This window comes from Mustela putorius, unplaced genomic scaffold, assembly GCF_011764305.1.
Source record: "Mustela putorius furo isolate JIRA1106 unplaced genomic scaffold, ASM1176430v1.1 tig00000228_pilon_pilon_pilon, whole genome shotgun sequence".
NCBI classification, from domain to species: Eukaryota; Metazoa; Chordata; class Mammalia; order Carnivora; family Mustelidae; genus Mustela; species Mustela putorius.
Genome location: NW_025421322.1, coordinates 21,272,634 through 21,297,106, shown reverse-complemented (window position 1 = coordinate 21,297,106; position 24,473 = coordinate 21,272,634). Strand labels below are relative to the sequence as shown.

General features: G+C 40.8%; 1 protein-coding gene across 1 annotated transcript in view; it reads left to right on the top strand.

The window, feature by feature from the left end:
- TNFRSF11B (TNF receptor superfamily member 11b) overlaps window positions 1–19,203 on the top strand; it is a 28,244-nt gene extending 9,041 nt beyond the window's left edge. The window contains exons 2-5 of the mRNA XM_004743482.3: window positions 10,080–10,449; window positions 14,155–14,346; window positions 15,989–16,213; window positions 17,991–19,203. Of these exons, the coding sequence (XP_004743539.1) occupies window positions 10,080–10,449; window positions 14,155–14,346; window positions 15,989–16,213; window positions 17,991–18,379 (1,176 nt within the window). The 3' untranslated portion in view covers window positions 18,380–19,203. The remainder of the gene's footprint in view (window positions 1–10,079; window positions 10,450–14,154; window positions 14,347–15,988; window positions 16,214–17,990) is intronic.
- Window positions 19,204–24,473: the final 5,270 nt, after the last annotated feature.

The following is a 24,473-nucleotide window of genomic DNA, read 5'->3' as shown; positions in this document are numbered from 1 at the left end:
GTTAGTCCCTTCCTGGAAAGTGCAGTCCTAGGGAAGGAGGAGTGAGTGAAAGCAGAGTAAGGCAGAAAAGGAAGGAGAGCATGTTCAAGAGGGTGCGTTCCCCAGAAGCTCCTGCTTCTGAAGTACCACTCAGTTTCAGGGAACCATCGTCCGGAGGGCCTGTGTGAACCACTGTACTCCAGGACAAGGGAGGGAGAAGAATTTACTCATCAGGATAGATTGATGGTGGGACGGATGATAGTTGATAGATAAGGAAGGAATGGAGGGTAAAAGACAGATAAGATGGGTACACAGATGAGATGGATAGGTAAAAGATAGATCTTATTGAATTTTATATTGTCTTCAGTTGGTTATTTATGTGCCTAGCTCCTTCATAAGGCTGCAGGTTCCCAGACACAAGCATATCTTGTTATATCTTGTTATATATATATTTATTATATAAATCTTGGCTTAGATTTGGACAGGATTAGATGGAATCCCAGCTCACATGTATGCTAGCACAGTGACCTTTGACCTATCACTGACCTTCTCTGAGACTATTTCTTCATCTATAAAAGAGGGAACAGCCTATCTCATCAGATGTTGGCGGAGGGGATGGATATTAGCATGTGAAGGAAGGGCTTAGAATAGAGCCTGGGAGATCATACTCTAAGGCACTAAGCTATTATTACTCCCCTACACCCGGAGCTTCTGGAATTTCCCATGTTGGAGGCACACGGTGAATCCCTCCATGTTTAACTCACACTCTGTTTTGTTCCATTTCTTTTTTTTTTTTTAAGATTTTATTTATTTATTTACTTGACAGAGAGAGATGACAAGCAGGCAGAGAGGCAGGCAGAGAGAGAGGAGGAAACAGGCTCCCTGCTGAGCAGAGAGCCCGATGAGGGGCTCGATCCCAGGACCCTGAGATCATGACCTGAGCCGAAGGCAGAGGCTTTAACCCACTGAGCCACCCAGGTGCCCCTGTTTTGTTCCATTTCTATTTGTAATTTCTGTTCCAATCACTACAGCTTCTCAGTCCTAACTTTTTCTCACCAGCTGCCCTTAACCATATGTTGATTGGACCTCAATCCAGATCATTAACAACCCAAAAAGATGAATGAAATGATGTGAGTAATGTAGTACTTTCGAAGAAAAGCACTGTAGAAATAAAAAGGAATTTAAAATACTGATGTTCAAAATTATCAACATACTAAAATGTCTTGCCAATTCTGAGCCCCAAACGCGGGGACCATAGCTGGAACACCTGGAAATTATGCTCATTTGGTGGAACTGAACGGACATAATTATAGAGAAAATTGCCACCAGCTCTGCTGTTGAGTTGAACTTTTCAGAATTAATGGTCAATCTGAAATCTGGTGATTAGCAGAAATGCAAGAGAAGAACTATTAAGATATTAAGCCGGGGGCCCAAGCATGTGAGCTTTCTATTTAACTTTCTTGGAAAGTTTTTAAGTTTACGTGTATTGCTAGTTCGTTTTCCTCAGAGATTTTTTTCTTTTTTTTCCATTTGTTCATCTGTCAAAGTCAGCTGTCTGTAAAACAACTCCAAAACACCAAAGACATCATCAGTGAATCTGTCCAGATAATTTTGGATGATTCCATATATAAACAAGGTACTGCTCACTAACTTAAAAGGCTTCAAACAGCCAAAGGAAACCTCTGACGGCAACAAAAAATTGCATTTCAAGTTGAAGTTTACCTGAGACAGTTCTTCAGCCCCCAGGGAAGCCAAATAGTGTAGAACGTGGCTCAGCGACTCATCTCATAAATCGTAATTCCTTGGGTTTCTTTTCCCGTTTTCCTCGCATTAGCTGTTGACAGCAAATCAGTTCTGTATAGATGAACAGGTTTAATTCATTTGCTCCTGCTTCTGACATAGAGACCTAATCCTCCACCAAACAACTGGCTATTGTGAAAATTATTAAGCAGTGGGAGAGCCTTAGGTGGGGAGCTTGCCGCAGCAGATAAACCTCTCAGATGAACGACCCGTTTTGTTTCTACATTCGCCTTGAAAATGGAAGCTGTGTGCAAATGGACAGTACCTCAAAATGCCACGTGAGATGAAAGATGCTTTGGAAATTTCTTTCCTTGAGGCAACTTGTCATCAGTATCATTTTACAGATGAGAAGATTTCAGATTTTGTGCTTGTTCTTGCAAATTTACATGTTGAATATTTGTTTGTGGGCATATATCATCCCCAGGAATCCTAATTACACATAGTAGGCATTCAGTGTATCTGTTGAGTTTAATAAAATTAAATGTGATATATTGAATACTTGATATGCGTAAGGTACCATGTTAAGCATATGAGGACGGACACAAATACTTTTCTCTTTGGCCCCTCTAAGCAGCTCTATGAAACTGCCTTGCAAACATTTGATATAGACCAAGAAGATGATACCAGTTGGGACGATAGTGAAACGAATTACAGAAGAAATCAGAATAGGGAAAATAGTCAATTTCTGGCAATCATAAGTGTGTTACTTCCTACTGAACAAGAAACGTCAAAATGTCTTCAGAAATAAGTCTGGTTCAAAACACTTCCCATTTCCCACCTTCTATGTAATTAGTACATGTAATAATGCCTCCTATTTGTCTGGAAGTTTATTCTTTACCAAATTTATCTGTGTCCCTCCCTTTATTTGAAAGAGAGAGAGATCACAAGCAGGCAGAGCATCAGGCAGAGAGAGGGGGGGAAGCAGGCTCCTTGCTGAGCAGAGAGCCGATGCAGGGCTCCATCCCAGGACCCGGGATCATGACCTGAGCTGAAGGCAGAGGCTTAACCCACTGAGCCACCCAGGTGCCCGTCTCCATTTATTCATTTGAAATACAACAACTGTACAGGGATAGTTCAAATAACAATTATTCTCATTTTAGAGGTAAGATAGTAGCTCAAGGTTATGAAACCTGGTGGTCAAACTGAGTTTGGAACCCTGGTATTCATAGTCTAAATGCAAGTTCAAGCTAAAAGCGCTCTTCTTAATTAACATTGAACTAATGGCGAAGCTATATACTCTAGACTTTATTAAATTATCCATTTAGCATTCTTTCCAAAACACTGTGGTTTTCCTACCTTTTTTACTCCCTCTTTTTTCATCCTATCTTGTGTATGTTTATAAGTTCTGGGGTTAAGTTTTGTCTTTTTATGCTTCTAGCAGTCTCCCCTCCTCTCCTCTGTCACCAGTACTATCTTCAGTGCCTCATAATTTCTGACTGTTTCTCTGCCAAGTATTTTCTCGGCCTCTCTCTCCTCTCTTCTGCTTCCAGTTGCTTTGCGGTGATTTATGAGATTTTTACATCAGGCTGGGGTCTTAGATCAATGTTCAACTCCATCATTTAGCACTATTTCTAGAGCATAGTAATGGTGTCAGGAAGTGTTTGCTGAATGAATCAATGAATTATTTAAGGAATGGAGGAGAAAATGAATGGGCTACTACACTATAAGACTATAGAAAATCAAATACACTAAACTTCAGAGGAAAACGTTTTTTTTAAAAAATGAGATTTAGGGGCGCCTGGGTGGCTCAGTGGGTTAAGCCGCTGCCTTCGGCTCAAGTCATGATCTCAGGGTCCTGGGATGGAGCTCCTCATCAGGTTCTCTGCTCAGCAGGGAGCCTGCTTCCCCCTCTCTCTCTGCCTCTCTGCCTACTTGTGATCTCTCTCTCTCTCTCTCTGTGTCAAATAAATAAATAAAATTTAAAAAAATTAAAATTAAAAAATAAAATAAAAATAAAATGTATAGTTTATACTATAAGAGATATTTAGGACATTCACCATGATACGTATCCTGAATGTCTTCCTTCTTGGCCAAGATGAACTGTAAAATGGCATGGTTTCTAAACTGACCAGAAGTTTACCTAACTCTGGATAGTCCTCAAATAGTTCTCTGTGGCAAAGATCATGACGAGAGATCACAAAAGGAACTCCCAAACCAAGTAGTTATTTCAAGCTGTGCATGGGCTCCTTTTAATGAATTTTCCATAAACGGAAACCCACTGGGTCACTCGTGGTTCTGTATACCAGAGAGCAAGCCTAGTAGTATGGAATTGGCTGCATTGCGTAATGCAAAAATACACTGGTTAGAGAAAAGCGTATTCTTTTGCCCTTTAGGACGAAGCTTACACCAGTAGAGTGCTCTAGTCAAATCATCATCTGAGAAATTTCTGCCGTGGTAGCTTTAGACCAGTAAATGCTAGTCTTCATAGAAAGAACAAAAGTCAATGTCAGTTCATTTGGACTTCAGGAAGGCTTTGGTTCAGGAAGGCTTTGGTTGATCTTTTGTGATCTCCTAACTCTATGCTCTCCTAAATGAAAAATAAGCACATCAAGTCTTACTTCTAGAATACCCATGAAGGTTACAGCATAAGTGAGAGTATTTGGTAAATGTTAAAGAATGTGACTAAAAACAATATTATATGGCACATGCTCTGGGTTTGAAGTCTGTTTCCACTAATGACTGGGACCTGGGACAGTTATTTACTCATTCTAAGACTCATTTTTATAGCTCGTAGAAACTTAATGATAATAATAATAAAACATTCTAATGTAAGTACAAACCAAAATATTATAAAGGTTATTTTTAACTCTACTGCCTACCACAGAGTAGAGATTTGATGCACATATGTTAGAATGGAATACACAAACAGAATTCCATCATCATATTGTCCTTTTTTCTTAATTGCACATACCATGACCATACCACTCTACCACTTAGATATTGAGAATTCTAATTCGAATTTTTATGTTTGGATCTAAGAGTTAAATGATTAACAAGAAAATCAGTTAAAACATTTAACAATAAAAACCATACACATGTATCATAAACTAAAACATTTAACTAAACTTTCATTCACCTCTATTTTGAGAGTTTGCCAAGGCTTTTCCTGGAATCTGTGTTTGCTACCTGAAGTCCTATGCTGTCTTTCTCACAAAACCCTGTTCTGTAATGTATGGCCCACCCATTTCAGTTTTGGCACTTAAAAACATTCATGAAACAAACTAATTATTCTAGATGTTTATCCCACTTTGTTTTTATAGTTGCCTCAGCGACCCCAAATTCTATAGCACATTTTTTATTTTTTGCTTCTTTGTGGCTCATTTTTATCAAGCCATTCTCGAAGCTTTTTCCTAAAAGAATAACAATTTTTTCACACCCATGTTGATTCATTTACATAATATTTAACTGAATTACCTAAGGATTGTTACAACTATAGCAAATACAGATACATATATACAAGTAGCATGAACAGATGCAGCAACAAACACACAACTTTTCATGAAGGATCCACTCTATGGTAAGCAGATACAAGATGGCGTGTCAGAGGAGGAGGGGTAGCTGGGAATTCAGGTCACTGGGGCATGTGTTGGTTCTACAGAGGGAGTAGAAGGCATGGGTGAGTGTAAGAAGTGGAGATTGGAAAAGAGGGTTCTGCTCTCCGCTCCAAAGTGGTTTCACAAATAAAACAGTGGAACAAGAAGTAGAAAGGGAGTTAAAGCAAGACATTTGTTTCCAAGCCTATTAGCTAATCAGATGCTGTCAAACCACAGAATATTTTTTTAAAGAATTTATTTATTTATGTATTTGTCAGAGAGAGAGAGAGAGAGAGAGAGAGCAGGAGCAGGGAGAGGAACAGAGGGAGAAGCAGACACTCCGCTGAGCAGGGTGCCCGATGTGGGTCTCCATTTCAGGACCCTGGGATCATGACCTGACCTAAAGGCACCCAGGCACTCCAAACCACAGAATATTATAATGGTAGCTAGAAAAAGCTTTAGAGAACAACTGATTCAACCCACTCACCACCATCCTCTACTAACATTTGATAAATGAGGAAAGATGGTTGGGTTGAAATAGAAAATTCTTTAACCAACTGTCCACTCTTAAAAATAGAAGGAGAAAGACAAAGCCATCATAGATGGTGCTTAAAGTGTCCTTTCAAGGAAAAGTACACTGGGGCTTCAGGAAAACGAGGGTTGGGAAGCACTAGACGGGAGGACTCCCAGATGTCCTCAAGCACAAGCCGTCTACACCAACGGATGGACACATAGGGAATGGGAGGAGGAAGAGAGAAAAAATAAAGAGGGATGGGGTGCCTGGATGGCTCAGTGGGTTAAAGCCTCTGCCTTCGGCTCAGGTCATGATCCCAGGGTCCTGGGATCGAGCCCCACATCGGGCTCTTTGCTCGGCAGGGAGCCTGCTTCCTTCTCTCTCTCTCTGCCTGCCTCTCTGCCTCCTTGTGATCTCTGTCTGTCAAATAAATATGTAAAATCTTAAAAAAAAAAATAAAGAGGAAAAATCCCATTTAATTATTCTCTAAAAGCCAAACATAAAACACCCCAAACAGAGGGGCCCCTTCTACAGAAAACACTTCAAGCTTCCGCAGACACACCTGCATATGTGCCCCAGCTTTCGCTGATGGCCATCAGTGGTTATGCCTTTTACACAGAAATTCATTTTTGGACTCTTGTGGATTTTAAACACTATCAGCTGACAAGGGAGATGGAGTCAATGTTAAGGTGATGCGCCCTTCTGTGGCATCTTTTCCATTGCTTTTCCAGGAAATGCTGAAGAAAGTGAAAGACGGGACTGAGATGAACAGCTCTATTGATCTTGCCCATCCTCTGTCCAGTAACTGGTCCCAGAAATTCTGTGTGGGAATTGGGGCTAACCAAAAACTGAGACCTCACCATCCAGTTTTGGCCACACAGTCCTGTCTTTTTACCAAAGTGGAAAATTTTCAAATAAAACACAGAGGCCCAATAGAAGTTGCTAAAAACAAGTTATTTTGCAGTTCCTCAAGGCTTTCTGATTATTTAAAAAATATATATGAAAATCCCATGTGGTGGCCTTGGAGAAATTACCTTCACTAATATAATTGCTCTCTAATCCTTAAGTCAACCTTTTTTATTTCTCTGTGGATACCTTTCACCTCAACTTCCCTGTATTTTGAAGAAATGGCAACGAATTTCCAAAGCATGGTTTCTGGAAACCAACAGTGTCATGTCCAGTTGCCTCAAAAAATATAAATTGCATCAGCGTTCTTGGTCAGATCTTCAATTTGTGTGGCTCACTCCAGTGAGGAACACAAGCACCATCTGGGGTGGGGGTGGGTGGTTCCCATCCTATTCTCACCACTTCTTGGTAAGGGGAGGAAAGAGTCAGTTGAGGAGTACAACGGAGCCATGTTGAAACGGGAAGGGGGGACAGATAGGGAGTCCGGCTGGAGGAAGTCTTAGGATTTCTAGTCCTACCAAGATGGGACTCACTCAGCAGTAGCACAGAGGACAAAGGCAACCCTTTGCACCTCAGAGTCAAGGCTCTTGAAAGTGACATAACCTTTGAAAATGATCTTTCAGGAAATAAAGGTGAACAGCAAGAGAAGAAAGCATTCCTCCTTGCTTCCATGTGTCTGCAAGTTGCATTGGGAAAACTTCCTTCCCTAGCATTGAAGATTTTAGAAATTTTTAAGTCAAATCCACACAAGGGGCTTTGAGGAAGGTAGCATAATCTTTTCTGTCTTGCTCAGTTTCCTTCAAAACATTGATTGCTCCTTGTAATTACTTCTTTTTTCTTTTCCCCAAAGATTTTGTTTATTTGAGAGAGAATGAGAGAGATAGAGTATGAGGGGGGAGGGTCAGAGGGAGAAATAGACTCTCCACCAAGCAGGGAGCTTGATGCAGGACTTGATCCTAGGACTCCAGGATCATGACCTGAACCAAAAGCAGTCGCTTAACTAACTGAGCCACCCAGGCTCCCATGAAATTATTTATTTCTTCACTTCTTTACTATCTACCCCTTGCCAGACTGTGAAGGCAACAACCATCGTTGTTCTGTGTCCCACTATACGCCAAGTTCCTTCTACAATGCCTGGTACACAGTGGGTGCTCACCAAATGTGTGTTGAATGGATAGACTTCATACTTCTGAAAGATTCAGAGCAAACCAGCTTCCAGCCACTACTGGTTTATTTCTTCTTTCTCCAAATGTCGATGAACTTTGAGTCAATAGAAAGCCCCAGGGAAATTCAAGAACATATTTTCCCTAGAAACCCTCAGGTCATGAGGGTGTCTTGAGAAGACCCCCCGGGGCAGCCCTGATTTTGTGTTGTATTCTTTTTGTTGCTTAGGAGTCCTTTACCTCACAGGACTCTTGGTTTCAAGATCCATGGTCTGAAGTGAGATATTTTGTTCTTTTCTTCTGGTATCAGCTCATATTAGGTCTGGTCAGGCTTGACACTTGCTGTGTTCCAGTAAGAAGTGAATGCATTATTAATTAGATGAAAATGTTTATGAAAAGGGCCATTCTTTACCATTGTCACTCTGAATTCAAAAGAGAGTGCTGTTTCCCCTAGCTCCTCATGCTTTTTGCAGGTCAAGGGGCTTTGTGAGATTTCCTGTGTTCCATAAAGAAGAGAAGTTTGGGGGGCACCTGGGTGGCTCAGTGGGTTAAAGCCTCTGCCTTCGGCTCAGGTCATGATCCCAGGGTCCTGGGATCGAGCCCCGCATCAGGCTCTCTGCTCAGCCTGCTTCCTCCTCTCTCTCTGCCTGCCTCTCCACCTACTTGTGATCTCTGTCTGTCAAATAAATAAATAAAATCTTTAAAAAAAAAAAAAAAAAAGAAGAGAAGTTTGGAAAAAATTATTGTGTTTGGTCTGGCACTCCCCATAACCTGAAAATAGTCAATGTTGTTCCCTGTACCATAAACAAACAATAAAAACCAAATAAACCACACCCTACACCCAAACAACACTGTTTCTTCTGAGCGTGTGATTTCTGTAATTAGTGTGAGGAATGAATTCCGTGTTCCCTTGAAGATCTAGAATACTAGATGGAGCACCCCATGGGAGGTACTCTCCCAAGATGCTCCCTCACCCACGAAATAGGAAATTCTATTCTAGAGAGTTCTATCCTAGAAGTATAGAAACTTCGGTAACCCTGCCTGTTCCCTGAGGTTTTTCTCAATCAATGTGAAAAGAGGTGGTCCTTTAATTTTCTTGGATCTATAAGAGTCAAGACTCTTGCATCATTTACCTTTTAAGAGTCAAGACTGGGCCATATGATGTTCTGGAAGAAATATCCGTCTTAAAATTCTAGGCATCTTTACGTGAATTGCAGGCTCCATGAGGACAGGGCACACATCTCACTCACCAGCATATTCCTGGTGCACTCCTGGTAGGCATTCGGTGCCCAGCTGCTGCATGGCTGAATGAATGAATGAATGAATGGCCAGGATGACTGTTGATGTAATCATGATGCATCTTCACACATCACCAACTCTTAAGATCTACACCAGCTCTTAGAATGGAAAAAGTGAAAGAGATATCATCTAGTCCTAAATAGAGCTACGGGGGATGTCCCCATTGAAATGTTGTTAGTCTCCTCCCGTGTTTCCAATCTCTTTGTCTTGCCTTTTTTTTTTTTTTTTTTTTTTTTTTTTTTGTACGACACTTACCTTCCAACATGGAATTTCTCTGTAATTTGTAATTTATTCTCTTACCCACCACTACCCCAGAACAGGGTTTCTTGCCTATGTTACTTCCTGCTGCGTTCTAATTGCCCAGCACAGATCTTGGCACATAATTAGGACTCGGTATTTGTGAAGCGGATAAACGAAACAATAGTTATTGAGTATGGATTCACGCGTTGGAGTCACTGCAGGAGTTTTTTTTGTTTTTGTTTTTGTTTTTTTAAATCCCAAATCCCAGCTCCACACCTGTGGAATCGGAATGGGTAAAGGTCTGCATTTCGATCAGGGAGTCTAGGAGATTCTGGTATAGCTTCTGAGAACCACTAATTCATCCCACTCATTAATCTAGACATAATCCTGAAATCCAGGGAGATAAAGTGTCCTGTCATCCTTGAGCCTGGGTTTACTTAATATGATGTGTGTTGCCACCCACCCCATTAAGCTGCTAGATGCAAGAATTAGGGCTTCTGGACTTCATTTCTGTGATGCAACCCTGTAGGCAGGAAGGTAATGGGGCTTCAGTTAGTAAAGGATTTTTTGAGTCGAACAACACTTTTGCACAGAAGAGCCACCCTATCTCCATGCTAACGTGTTCCCCATTTCCATCTCTCCTAGTTCCTGGACATCTCCATCAAATGGACCACCCAGGAAACCTTTCCTCCGAAGTACCTTCATTATGACCCAGAGACCTCTCGTCAGCTGATGTGTGACAAATGTCCTCCTGGCACCTCCCTAAAACAGCACTGCACGGCAAGGCGGAAGACCGTGTGTGCCCCTTGTCCTAACCACTACTACACAGACCGCTGGCACACCAGCGACGAGTGTCTGTACTGCACCCCGGTGTGCAAGGAGCTCCAGTACATCAAGCAGGAGTGCAATCGCACCCACAACCGGGTGTGCGAGTGTGAGGAAGGGCGCTACCTGGAGGTCGAGTTCTGCCTAAAGCACAGGAGCTGTCCCCCCGGGTTTGGAGTGCTGCACGCTGGTACGCATCAGCTTTCGACATGCGGCAAAATTAATGCGATCATACAGAGTCAGGTAGTACTGAGAGCTTAAGGGAATGGTTTTGTCCTGATGATATTATAGGATAGCAAATTGCAGAGGTAATAGAACCTGCTAGGTGCATCCTATGTGGCTGGCTTGCTGCCCAGGGACCATTTCTAAGAGGAATACTTTGCCACTGGGGGCAATTTAGTAGCAAATCTCCAATGCAGCAAATGGCTCTCTAATGAGATGCGTGATGGAGTGGCCTTTTTTTTCAAAGGGACACACTCTGAGTCGCACTGTTTATAGTTGATACATACTTCTGGGCTTCTCTTCAGCACGGACAGCTTCAATCTTCAGTGCTTTTTGACAAACATCAGAAATGATAATTGATACCAAGAGAGTAATTAGGCTGATATTAATGAGGCTCTGGAGTGCTAACAATGAGGAGTTATAATTAATTATGTAAAAAATGAGAATGGTTAGGGGAAATGCATTTCATTATTAAAAATGAAGCTGGTTCTTCCCTTGGCGTGGGCGTCGAGTGTCTGTGAGGATAAAGACCGGCAGCATCTCTAGAAGGAGCTCATTCTTTATCTTAGACAAAACAGATTGTCAAGCCAACAGCCAGTACTTGTCCACAAACAAAGTACTTTCTCTTTTGGCATTTTGAACAGCTGAGGCTAAGGCCAGTGTGCATGGAATCTTTTAAAGCTGCAAACCCACATTTTTTTCCTACCACATTCACGAAGCTTCAGTGTAGTCTGTATCCTCCCGTGGCCTGGGAAAATTCAGAATATTCACTTCCTTTCCTTTTTTTTTTTCTTTTTTCCACTTTTCTGGAGGAAGTAGGAACCGGTATAGATTCTGATTACTCAGTAGGAAACTGTGTTTCTCACCCCCAGTGCTGCTGACATTTGGGGCTGGATAATTCTTGCTGTAGACAGCTGTCTTGTGCATTGTAGAATGTTTGGCAACAGCCCTGGTCTCCAGCCACAAGATGCCAAGAGCACTCCTCCCCGGGTCATGGCGACCAAAAATATCTCCAGACATTGTCCTCTGGATGCCAACATCGCCCCTAGTGGAGAAGCACTGGTTTAGGGGACGCTAATTATTTGTAATTATTTTAACGTTCAGAAGTTGTGATACACAGAGTCTAAATTATTTAATGACAAATACTTTAGGTTTAAAGACATACCAAGGAAACACTCAAAAGTTGAAGTTTATTCTGTTTCCTAAGTTGTGAATCATGTAAGAATAATTACAGGAGGTGCAGATTGCATGAGTGTCCCTTAAAATGTCTCTGGTGTGAGTATTTCAGAGAGAAATGGGTGATACCTCCTAGCGTTTATTGGATGATGCTATGGGTTTCAAAATCTAAACCAAATTGTAGGGAGTCAAACTCACCCAACAAAACCAAATCCATATAATTCAATTCAGTCATTGTATATGCAGAAAAATTAACTAAGCAGAGACTCTACAGTTTGGAAACTAGAAAAATTTGGAAACTAATGGAAATGGGAAGGAATCGTCTCCCATCAGCATGAGAATTTGTGTGGGGAATGAAGCCAGCAGGCAGCCAGAAGACAGACAAAGGGATATATACTATTTCGTGGTATCACAGTGGGGCTTACTTAACCTCTCTTTCCCTAAAAACCCACAGAACAGAGTTTCTCATGGAAAATAAGAAGTTTCCAGTCCAAAGAGAAGGAAGGACTATGTAGTGTTATTCCAAAGAGTGTTAACCATTCCTTGCTGCTGTTGTTTTGAAGTCAGGTTGTCTCCTTTCTATGTTTTACCTGCTCCATTCTGTGTGTCCTGTCATTCCGATGTCTTTTTGTACGGCTGGCATGGTGGCATTCTCAACAGGAGAGCAGAGCACCTCTTCTCATTATGGTATCTCCCATTTTGCCTGACAGGTTATACCGTTTATGTTTCCACGGATATTCATAAGGGCAAACTCATTCACTTAGATGGATAAATCTTTTTTTTTTTTTTTTTTTTTTTCACGGAAAGTTCTAACAATGCTGAAAGAGGGAAGCCCCATGCAGAAGGCTCATTGTGGAAAGCCTCCCGCCTATTTTCAAAAACTTCACCTTCCATTACTCTTGGATTCTGTTTGTTAAAGAACTTTGCAAGTTCCATTACCTGGAAGAATGTCTCATATCGTTGACCTTCTCATGGGATGTATGGCGAGACCCAAGCCTCCAGCATGTATATGAAGAGTGATTAAGATTCTTCATTGTGCCGTTGGCTTTCCAGAACATGTGGTAGTTGGCAGAGGGAGACTTGGATCCAGATGGCCAAGTCCACTGATTCCCAGTGTGTTTGCAGTGGGAGAATACTATGGAGTCCTCGCCAAATACCTCTGCTTTTGATATTGTAGGACCTGGTGTGCAGCTGGATCCCGTTGAAGGAGGGAGGTGTAGGAAGAAAGTATTAAACAAAACAAGACAAAAAAATTAGACTTCTGTGTAAAGTCTTCCTTAACATGATGTCACTGCCATGCCAGAGATAGCGTGGGAAAGATTCAGATCATGTTTTGTCCCTTCCTCTTTTTTTTTTTTCCTGCCAGTCCTTTGTCATTTTTACTGATCAACGCATCATCCATCCCTTTAGAAGAAGCCGGAGCTGAAATTAGAACCAAACCATTTTTACTTTCTTTCTTTCTTTCTTTTTTCTGGTCTTGATACAATGAGATGAGGGGCTTGAATTTTTAATAAATGAAGTTTATTAACTTTCTGTAGCTTTCATATGTCCCTTTTGTATTTGTTATCTCGCCTGAGCCGGAATTGGCTGGAAAAGCTACATTTGAATATTGAAGTCTGCATCTGTTCAAGTAGCTTACACTAGATGGAGGTATTTTCATATGCAAATACAATGTTCTGTAAAATGCAGCCACGCACAATAGAGTCAAGGGTTTGAGGGGATTTATCTTCAGTTGTTGACTGGTTCAAGTTTTTCTTACCAGCCAGTTCTCCACACTTATCAGGTCTCTTTCCAACATGAAATAAAATGCCCTTGCAATCACCCTTCCCTGAAATTTTAATGACCCTGCTCTTTTAAAAACTCAATAGTTTAAGCAAACAGTATATCATCTCCCATTTACTGGGTAGCTTAACAGCAGGCTTACGCTTTTGAATCGGTGACCAACTTTATTGCCACCTTCAAAAGTTTATTATAATGTTGTAAATTTTTACTTCTCAAGGTTAGCATACTTACGAGTTGCTTCACAATTAGGATTCAGGAAAGACAGGACTTCGGGAGGCACCGAATGAAATTTAACAACCCAGCGTTCTGTGGGTACTGATTGCAAAGAATGATATGACCGCAGACAGGCAGCCCTTATCTTCATGATTTTCCAGAAAAAAATGCATGAAGAATCTAGCTGACAGTGAGGCCTCTCCCATGCTACAGCAGAGGCTGAACAAATGAACACCCTTACTCTTTCCTTCCCTCTGATTTCGTGTTCTGTAGGTAACGGCAAAACACACTTGTGTGTGTGTTCCAGGGAAGGGAGACTGCCTGGGGGGCTCCTACCTGTAGAGGTTTCGGTCTCTAATGAAGTGAAAAACGCCTGAAGTTTTGGGCAACATAACAGTAGTAAAAACCAAGTGAAAAGTCTTTCCAAATCTGTCTTAAGAGGAACTGTCTGCTGTGAAAGTGTTTGAGAAGAAGGTGCTAAATTGCTTGGTATTTTCTGTAGGAACCCCGGAGCGAAATACAGTTTGCAGAAGATGTCCAGATGGGTTCTTCTCGAATGAGACATCATCTAAAGCCCCGTGTAGAAAACACACAGACTGCAGTGCATTTGGTCTCCTTCTAATTCAGAAAGGAAATGCAACTCATGACAATGTATGTTCTGCAAACAGTGAACCGACTCAAAAATGTGGAATAGGTAATTATATTTTAAGATGTCAGCCTTTGTATCCCCTCTGAATTGAATGCAAGACCCTCTGGCTCCCTTCTTAGTGAAACTCTTATTTTTCCATTCTTGAATGTCTGTCGGCTAAGATTATTCTCGGCATCGCTAAACGCCACAAGTCAGTACCTCTCCGGAGGTCTCACCGTGTCGTGATCTTGCTCCCAAACTTGACTTTCTCCCTTTACACCTGAGTCAGATCTTACCCACTGGGAAAGAGGTGGTGTAAAGATGACATCTAAGGCCACATTATCGGTCCGAATTATAGAGTTTTTGGTAAATAATGCATTTTTATTACTTTTTAAGATTAAAAACTGCCCCCCCCCAAAAAAGGGATAAAATCTGTCAACTAAGAAGCATTATGACATAAACTGGTAACAAACCAGACAAGGCAAAGCTGGCTTTGTTACCTGTGGTGTCACGCTGCCTCGACTGCATGGAAGCGATTGATTTCTCTGGTTGTCCTAAACTCTGTGTGTTCAGGAAGCATCACCAGCTCCACACTCATTATGTGGATCCTTCTGACAGTGGTGTCATTCGTGCCACTAGACTAATCTCAGACCTTCCATCAAGGATGCATCTCGCCAAAGATGACCTCCCTTTTATCATTTAACTAGCTTGACTCCCCCTAACCATCTTCACGTGTGACATAGAAGAATCTGGAACGTAGGAATGAGGGCTGAGTTTTTTAAGTTTCACACCCAGTTCCAACATGTTTTCATCCTGTAATCAGAATCTTCATCAAGTCATTTTGCCTTTCTGCTTTCCTATTCAAACAATGGGATGAGGGTAGGAGTGGTAAGAGGGGCGAGTTCTAACTTTAAACATTCTCTTTATTTAATTCATTCTCAGTTTTATTCTTATCATTCATTAACCACTCACTATGAGCCAGGCACCTCTCCTACAGGAACTTTAATCTTTACAAAAACACTGTGAAGATTGCTTAGGTTCAGTGTAGGTGGTGAAGTGACAGTCAGAATTCAAACCCAAGTCTGATGAATCCGAAAACAAACTCTTGATCCCTGAGATAAATAGACTCAACCCAGACACTCAGGCCATTGTACCTCTTTTCTTAACGGTGTATTTTCTGTGTTATTTCCCCACTTAATGTATGCTTCTACAACTATATCCACCCTTGTTCTCAAAGGTAAACTCTGTGTTTACATGTGTGCAGAAAACAGTACACTACTCCAGATTACTTTTCACACTCCTCAAAAGACAGTAATTATATTTGTTTTGACATTGGTTAAAAAAAAAGTAAGTTATGGATGCTAGGCAACCCTTTAACAGGATGTTTAATATTTACATTAAAATATGTAAACATGTACATCAAGTCATAGAATTTTTGCTGCAGTTTGTTTATAGCAATATTTCCCTTAGACATTTGTTAAATTCTCTCCCTTCAATGCCCTAAAAGAACTTTAGAGAGGACATAAGCGCAATTGGGTTGACAATCTGCCATTAAGACAAGCCAACAGAGAGTTGATTTTATCTGAACTTCACGTTCTAACACATTCAACTTGGGTAAACTCCCTATTGTGTTGGTATTATTTATTTATTGGCCACCAGACCTCGCGGAATCCAGTTGCTAAGTAAATCTTGGTTTTCCCACCTTTAGATGTTACCCTATGTGAGGAGGCATTCTTCAGGTTTGCCGTTCCTACAAAGTTCACCCCTAACTGGCTCAGCATCCTGGTTGACAATTTGCCGGGCACCAGAGTAAATGCAGAGAGCGTGGAGAAGATAAAACGGCAACACAGCTCACAAGAACAGACTTTCCAGCTCCTGAAGTTATGGAAGCATCAAAACAAAGATCAAGATATGGTCAAGAAGATCTTCCAAGGTAGGGTAACCTGAAATAAGCAAATCAAGCAGAAATCAAAGACACCCATTTATCATAAACAAGAAGACGTGCACCTGTTTAGTTGTGTGAACAATGTTTCCCTTTGGGAATTATTATTGAACTAAAACGTTTCTGCCAAGTGATGGTGTAGAAGCTATCCCTAGAGCGGCCTCAAGGTTTTTCTTCTCATCTCCTCCACACCCGGACTGCTCTTTAAAGTACACTGAACACTCTGAAACAAGAGACAGTCCATTTCAATTATGGGACTACACCTCGGGGATTCCACCTCTAGATCCCGTAGTGGTTTCATTAACATCCTCTCTGGCCTACGTAGATGTTCCTTACACACTTTGGATCTTATCTTGCATTTCCACCAAGAAGCTCTGTTGTATTTGTATTTATTTGGTGATTCTCTCCAGAGGCCTCCAAGTGTCTTACAGATGGCCTCTCATTAATCCTCACAACATAGCCTATTTTAAAATTACCATTTTAATAGCCTGTAGTGTGAGGATTAATGAGATGAGGTCTGTAAAGTGTTTCTGAGAGAAAAGGGCTAGTTGAAACCAAGGATTCTCATGTTTTAGAGTTTTATTTGAAAAAGTCTTCTTTAGAACCAGTGTGTGTGTGTGCGTATGTGTGTGTGGATGGGAAAGAATCCAAGGGGAAAAGGAAGTTTCTTCGAGTGTGGACTGGACGGTAAGCTTTAGGATATACAGTGCAAAGAGTTCTGACTTCAGTTAGCACTGGGAGCACCTGCCAGAAAGAGCAGGAAGATTTCCATAATGCAGACAGTATCCGTGAGAAACCCATCTGCTCTTTACCTGTAGTTGGATAACTGAAGAATCTTACACTTCCCAAAGAGCCTCAAACATCTGAAACTGAAGCCTATTATTTTAGGAGACTAAGATTTTTGACTTTCACCTCTGCAGAGTAAAGTTTTCTTATGTCCTTGGCAAACAAAATGTATTCTTTGAAAGTATAATTAGCCCTGAAGCAGGAAAAAAAAGGGGGGGGGGGTTGCGGGGGAAGGTGGGATAGAGAAACAGAGACTGTTAGAATTGGAAGGGGCCAAACTCTCTATTTTATAAAGAAGGACATTTCTGCCCAAAAAGATGAACTGACTTGCCTTAGGGCTCACAGACAGTAAATGACTCGTGTCATTAATGAAAACGTTAGATACCCCCTCTTACATTAATGTCCCAGCTCATTATTGAAATATTCTCTAGGCCATATGAATCCTACCGTTGTTTGTCCTCATTCTGTTGGGTTTTTCAGATCTCCTCCTCCTCCACAGTAACTCTCTGGCCCTATTTATTAAAGACCATTTGTCACACCTAACTCTTCAAATGGGTTGTATATCAGATATCCACTAATGAAAGTTCATATTACAAAATGGCTAAGTCGAATACTTTATTTCTATTTTTCTGAAATGTTATGGTTTTAATTTTTCCAATTTTTCTTAGAAAACTGAGAGTGATGTATCTATAGTTTTCTACTGTTCATTTCCAAAATTAGGGCTTTTCACAAAGCTCTGTTGGATGCCTACAATACATAAAGCACTTTACCCTTTCTAACATGAAATAATATTCAACTCAGGTCTCACAAAGATCTAGTATCCCTCAGCCTCCCCCTCCCTATAAAAAGGAAGGAGAAGATTATCCTTAAAATAAATTTATGAAATTCTGGGAGAACCTCCTTCTGCCTCATGGTTATTTTGTGGTGGTGGCTTTAGAATATATATTATGTGACTGTCTCTTCGGGCTTTTGCTTGATGCAGATATCGACCTGTGTGAAAACAGTGTACAGCGGCACATTGGACACGCAAACCTCACCTTCGAGCAGCTCCGCAGTTTGATGGAAAGCTTGCCGGGGAAGAAAGTCCCAGCAGAAGACATCGAGAAGACGTTGAAGGCATGCAAATCAAGCGAGCAGATTCTGAAGCTGCTCAGCCTGTGGAGAATAAAAAATGGCGACCAAGACACCCTGAAGGCCTTAATGCATGCACTGAAGCACTTGAAAACATACCACTTCCCCAAAGCTGTCACTCAGAGCCTGAAGAAGACCATCAGGTTCCTTCATAGCTTCACCATGTACAGATTATATCAGAAGCTGTTTTTAGAAATGATAGGGAACCAGGTCCAATCAGTCAAAATAAGCTGCTTATAACCAGAAATGGCCACTGGGCTATTTCTTCACAATGGACCAGATCCAATGAATGAGTAAACTGTTTCTCAGGCACTTGAGGGGGATGCAGTGATTTCTTTCTCATCACCAAGGACTAGATTTGCCCACAAGGCGCAAAAAGAAACAATGGTGTGGAGAAAGAACGAACATCTCCCCTAAAATTTCAATAAACCCCAAATAGTTTATCCAACTGATAGATCTGGTCTTGTATCTACTGACTATATTTTCTCTCATTACTGCTCACAGTAATTCAACTGGAAATAAGGAACGAGATCCATTGTGCCTTACTAAGTATGGGAATGTCTAACTTAAATAGCTTTGAGATTTCAGCTGTGCTAGAGGCTTTTATTAGAAAGCCATATTTTTTTTCTGTAAGAGTTACTAATATATCTGTAACACTATTACAGTATTTCTATTTATATTCATTCAGATATAAGGTTTGTACATATTATCATCCTAAAGGGAAGTCGTGTAAGACAAGTTTAGGAAGAAAAATATATATTCTGTTTATTATTTTGACAAATGAGAGATAAAATATATTTTTTAATGGAAAGTTTATAGCATCTCTTAATAGGTACTGCCATTCTTCCTGTGTGGAGTGTTTTTGTGATATACTTTTACTGTATAAGCTGTAATATCATTTTATAGAAAACGCATTATTTAGTCAATTGTTTAATGTTGGAAAGTGTATGAAATATAAATTATCTGAATATTAGATGCTCTGAGAAATTGAATGTACTTTATTTAAAAGATTCTATGTTTTTACTATCTAAACAACATCATTAAAGTTTTCAAGTTATTTTTCATTGGTTTTCCTCTTGCTTTTATTTGAAAGGGATGTTAATGGGTCTGAGCTTCCACAATTTTCCCTGTTCTTTTATCATTGGGGCCACCTGAGAAGTGTTAAAAATGCAGATTCCTGGACCAATTTATTGAGAAACTGAAGAGGAAGGCAGAAACTTGTATTCTTAATAAATTCCAAAGTAACTCTTACTACATTGAAATCGGAGAATTTCTGAAGTCAATCTTAGTATATAGGTCGTACAAACCAGTTACAACTACATGGCTAACACCGAGAGGCCAAACTAGAGGTTTTTTTGTTGTTTTTGGGGGGGATTTTTTGGTTGCAAGTAATGGAAACTGACACGATTTAGTTTAAGAAACTAATTGGAAGGGTGGTGTATTGGGTTTAATGATGAAGCTCCCCCAAAATATCTTCACATCATAACCTCTGAATGTTACCTTATTTAGAAAAAGGGGTTTTTGTAGATGTAATTAAGGATATCGAGATGAGGAAATCATCCTCGTGGGCCCTAAATCCAACGGCCCGTGTCTTTATAAGAGACACAGAAAGGGGAAAGACAGAGAAGATGTGCAGACAGAGGCAGCGATGGGAGTGATGAAGCCATAAGCCAAGGAACCCAAGGAAGACAACAAATTCTCCCCCCGAGCCTCTGCAGGGAGTACAGCACTGCTGACAACTTGATCTTGGACTTCTGGCCTCCAGAGCTATGACAGAATTAGTATTTTTATTAATGTTTATTCATGGAAGAATTAATGTTTTCAGCCACTCAGTGTGTGGTAGTTTGCCACAACAACTACAGAAAACTGATACACGTTGTATCCAAGCCTCAGAAAGAACAGAATTAAAATAACTGTGGGCCCCTTGGGAACCAAAGTTCCTACACTTTCTCCTTAGTCTTTCATTCCTGTATCTTTCAGTTCCAAATTTACACTCCTGGGATAGAGACTCTGGTTGTCCAGAGTCTCAGATTGGGACGGGTGTAAGGACATGGCCAGTGTGGGTCTGTGTTTTTTAGTAGCAATTCCCAAAAGGGGGTTTTCATTGTAAACAGGGTCTATCCTCACCACCACCCCCACCAATCATGGGGTAGGCAACAAAGGTAAGACTATGACGTAGAGTATATATAACATTGGTGCTGATCAACCCTACCTGTGTGAAAACACATCAGTTATGGACATGCTGACAGAAGGGCAGCTCTGGTTAAATACCACACAAACTCCTAATACTGGGGAAATTAAAAGCTAAGGAGAATTCAAGAGGCTCAAACCCAGAGAATCAGAATCCCAACCTGGCAACACCTGAAGTGAAAAAAAAAAAAATTGTGGGAACTAAGGGCTAAGGGTATAGGGAGCAGAACAGGATTGACAAGAAGCCTTCTCCCCTTCAGAGGCTCCTGCTCTTCTACCAAAGTTCCTCTTTCCAGAAAACAAAATGGCCTCCTCCAACCACCTAGGCTGGAGAAACATTTGAAAACATCTGGAAGTTAATGGCATTGAGTGTAAATCACAGATGCCAATTTTACTGGCTTCCCTGGTCGCTACTTTGGGTTCACTCTGCCTCAACCTTCTCCTCCAAGGGAAATAGGGCATGTGACTATACGTCCATTTCTCTTTTTTAAAAAAAACTTATAATTTTAAAGCAACTTTAGATTCACAGCATCATTAAAAAGACAATGGGAAGTATCCCTAATGAGCTCTTTTGTAAAATGTGACTCAATTTCAGTCTTTCTGATGCTTTTTCATGAATAGACTGACGTTAAGGATCTGGGGGGAAGAGTATCATGTATGTTATGGCCCTTCTCACATCATATCAGGGGCCAGTGATATCAGCATGACTACTGGTGACATGAACCTTTGTAACTGAGTTAATGTCTACATAAGATGTGAAATATTGAAGCTCAACCCCCACGGGCCTTCCTTACTTACGGTCCTCCTGTTGTTCCAACATGATTTCTTAAAAAGACTAGCGTTTCTCTCTTTAATTGCTTTTGCATCTTTGCTAAGAGTAAGTTGATTATATTTGTGTGGGTCTATTTCTGGATTCTCTCTTCTGTTCCATTTATCTGTAAATCTGCCCTTCCACCAATACCACACTGTCTTAATTACTTCCACTTTATAGTAAAGCTGAAAATTATTTCTGAGGATTACTCTGTCACACGGGAGCATATTGGCTTTTTTTTGCCTTTTTTGTGTGTCTCATAATTTTTCTGTTAAAAGCCAAATGCGGGCACCTGGGTGGCTCAGTGGGTTAAAGCCTCTGCCTTTGGCTCAGGTCATAATTCCAGGGTCCTGGGATTGAACCCTATATACGGTTTCTGCTCAGTGGGGGATCTGCTTCCTCCTCTCTCTCTGCCTGCCTCTCTGCCTGCTTGTGATCTCTCTCTGTCAAATAAGTAAATAAAATCTTTAAAAAAAAAAAAAGCCAAATGCATTGAGTAGGTCAGTAGAGACAGGTGAATAGTTTATATACCTGGATAGGTCATGACTTTCCTTCTGCTAGAATTGTAATGGAAGGATTTGCATTAATCCAATTAGTTCCTCACTAATTCCGCCAACTTCTTTTTCCCTTTCTTCCTTCCTTTCCCATCCTCCCTCCCTTCTTTCCTTCCTTCCTTCTTTTTCTTTCTTTCTTTTTTTTTTTTAAAGATTTATTTATTTGACAGAGAGAGATCACAAGTAGGCAGAGAGGCAGGCAGAGAGAGAGGAGGAAGCAGGCTCCCTGCTGAGTAGAGAGCCTGATGCGGGGATTGATCCCAGGACTCCGAGATCATAACCTGAGCCGAAGGCAGAGGCCTTAACCCACTGAACCACCCAGGTGCCCCTTCTTTCTTTCTTTCTCTCTCTCCCCTTTCCCCTCCCCTCCCCTCCTCTCCTCCCCTCTCCTCTACTCTTCTCTCTTCTTTTCTTTTTGCAATAGTTATACTCAGTGCATCAGAAATTTCAAATTCCTATAGAAAGCTTGTTTTTAGGGGGGTGGATGTGTATCAGAGCAATGTCTACATGAGTTTTAGATCTTCCCCTTGAGCTACTCTTCAAAAAGCTTCTGTCTACACATTCTTGTTCCTTTCCCATCCTTTGTCCAATGGCATTTTGCTGTTACTTGTCACTTGAAGTCTGCCAGTTGTGGGTTCAGCCCTTAATCTTGACCCTTGCCCCAAGAACAGACTTTTCCCACCTTCCGTTCCCTTTCTTCAGCTGTAATGAGTGCTCACCAATGTTCTAAAGCCAGTGGGTTTTCCTTTTCCCCTGCTACATTAATGTTTTTATTCTTCTGGGTGAGGGGTCTTACCCCCACTGCAGGACTACTGCCCCTCCCTCCAAGATCTTGCAGTTCTTTCTGGTCTATTCTGTGAGTACTCAATAGACTTCATGGAGAAAGAACCTGCAAAAGCATTGGAGGAGATCATCAAGTGGACATGATCACTGGTTGACCTGAGAGCTTGAACATACAATCAGAGGCTCCTCACCTAGTCTCCTGTCCTTGGAACATAAGTTCTTCCCACCATTCCCATGGTGGGAGCCATTTCTAGGATGTAGCTCCAAGACAACAAAGTGTTATTGGGAACTTATTAACTCAATACATGACAGTACCCCGCTACAGTCTCCTAAACTTTAAGAATCTGGCAGGCAGGTGCAGAGATCTACTCATCTCGCAGCTGCCCAAGATAAGCCTTGTATGTAATTCCCTTGCTTATTAAGATTGCTGCCTACCACTTAGAGTGGTCTGTGTCTTTCTTCAGTCTCCCCTTGCCCTCTGAATATGGGACTAATTTCAGATTTTATCTGAGAAGCTGCCAAGGTTGCGAAGCAACAGAAAGGGTGCAAACTCTCTTAAGATTTTGGGTCAGTTATTTGCTCTGTGTCAGGTCTCTAATGAGTGTTTGCTTGTTTGCTTGTTTTAAATTAAGACTTTTTTAAGAGTTTGGGGTTCACAGAAGACTTGAGGGGAAGGTACAGAGATTTCCCACATACTTCCTGCCCCTGCACATGCATAGCCTCCTTTACTCTCAACATCCCCCACCCCAGCTGAGCATTTGTTACATCTGATGAACCTACACGAACACATCAATATCACCCAAAGTCTACAGTCACATTAGGGTTCAATCTTGGTACTACATACCCAATCAGGTTTTTTTTTTCTTTTATAAAGTCATGAAGGTGAATTTAGTTTGTTTTTGTCATAAGTTGGAGAACATCACCAATTCAAGTTCTCTGCATTATTCCCAGGAGGAAATTAGAACCTGGTCAATTCTGTTGTTTCAAAACTTGGTGTGAAAGACTGGATGGGAGTTAAAACTATCTTCATGATCCAGACCAACTGTGTCCTCTTGTTCATCCTGAATCTTACACAAGATGTGAAGTATTTTTGATGGATTCGTTTTATGGACTGAAGAATACAGACCAAGAAATAATTTTGAAATCCTTATTCCAGACCAGTTATATGAAATATTCCAAGAAGTTTTTACTTATTAACTATGATCATTCCATTCTACCTATTTTGTTAGGCATCTTACTCAACAGACTACTTTCAGTATTTTATGCATATATTGAAAATCTAATTTGTTCCATTGAAAATAATACTTTTGAGTGCCAAATTTTAGTACTAAATAAAGTACACTTTATACCCAGTTCTAAACAAGAGATATAGTAGCATTCTATCATTACTACTAGGAACATAGTCTTGGGTTGTTCTAGTTTGCTATTTGTGAAACTACCCCTGTCAAACACAAAGGTGTTTATGCTCAGTTATAGAAATAGGTGTGAGAGAAAGGGAGAGCTCTGAGAACAGAAAACTCTATGCTCTTCTTTGCCAATGCAGGGACCGACAGCTCTAGGAGTAGCTCCTTTTCAAAACGCTTAACACCTTTGGAGATGTTTCCTATACTGATGTCCAAACTCAGTCTTTGAGGGACATACTTTTATCATTATCTTCTCTTGATCAAAGTTCAAAACAGTGGCTTCTATCCCTTTAATTAGTGTAATTATGACTGTTGATATTGGATATATTGGATAATTCTTTGACTTTCTTGCTGTTATTTTCTAAATTTCTTTCTCCTCAAATCTAGGAAACTATAAAACAGGGATTTAACACTAATAATAACAAGCAGAAATTACCCCTGCAACTGAGTTTAAATACATCTGTCCTGAAGATGGCTAGAATCCATTTGGAGAGACAGGATGTACACAAGGCTGAGTAATCGCTAATATCAGACAGTCTATACTTAGTACCAATCGAATCGCATAAACATGGTACATTCGTCAACTGTCATCT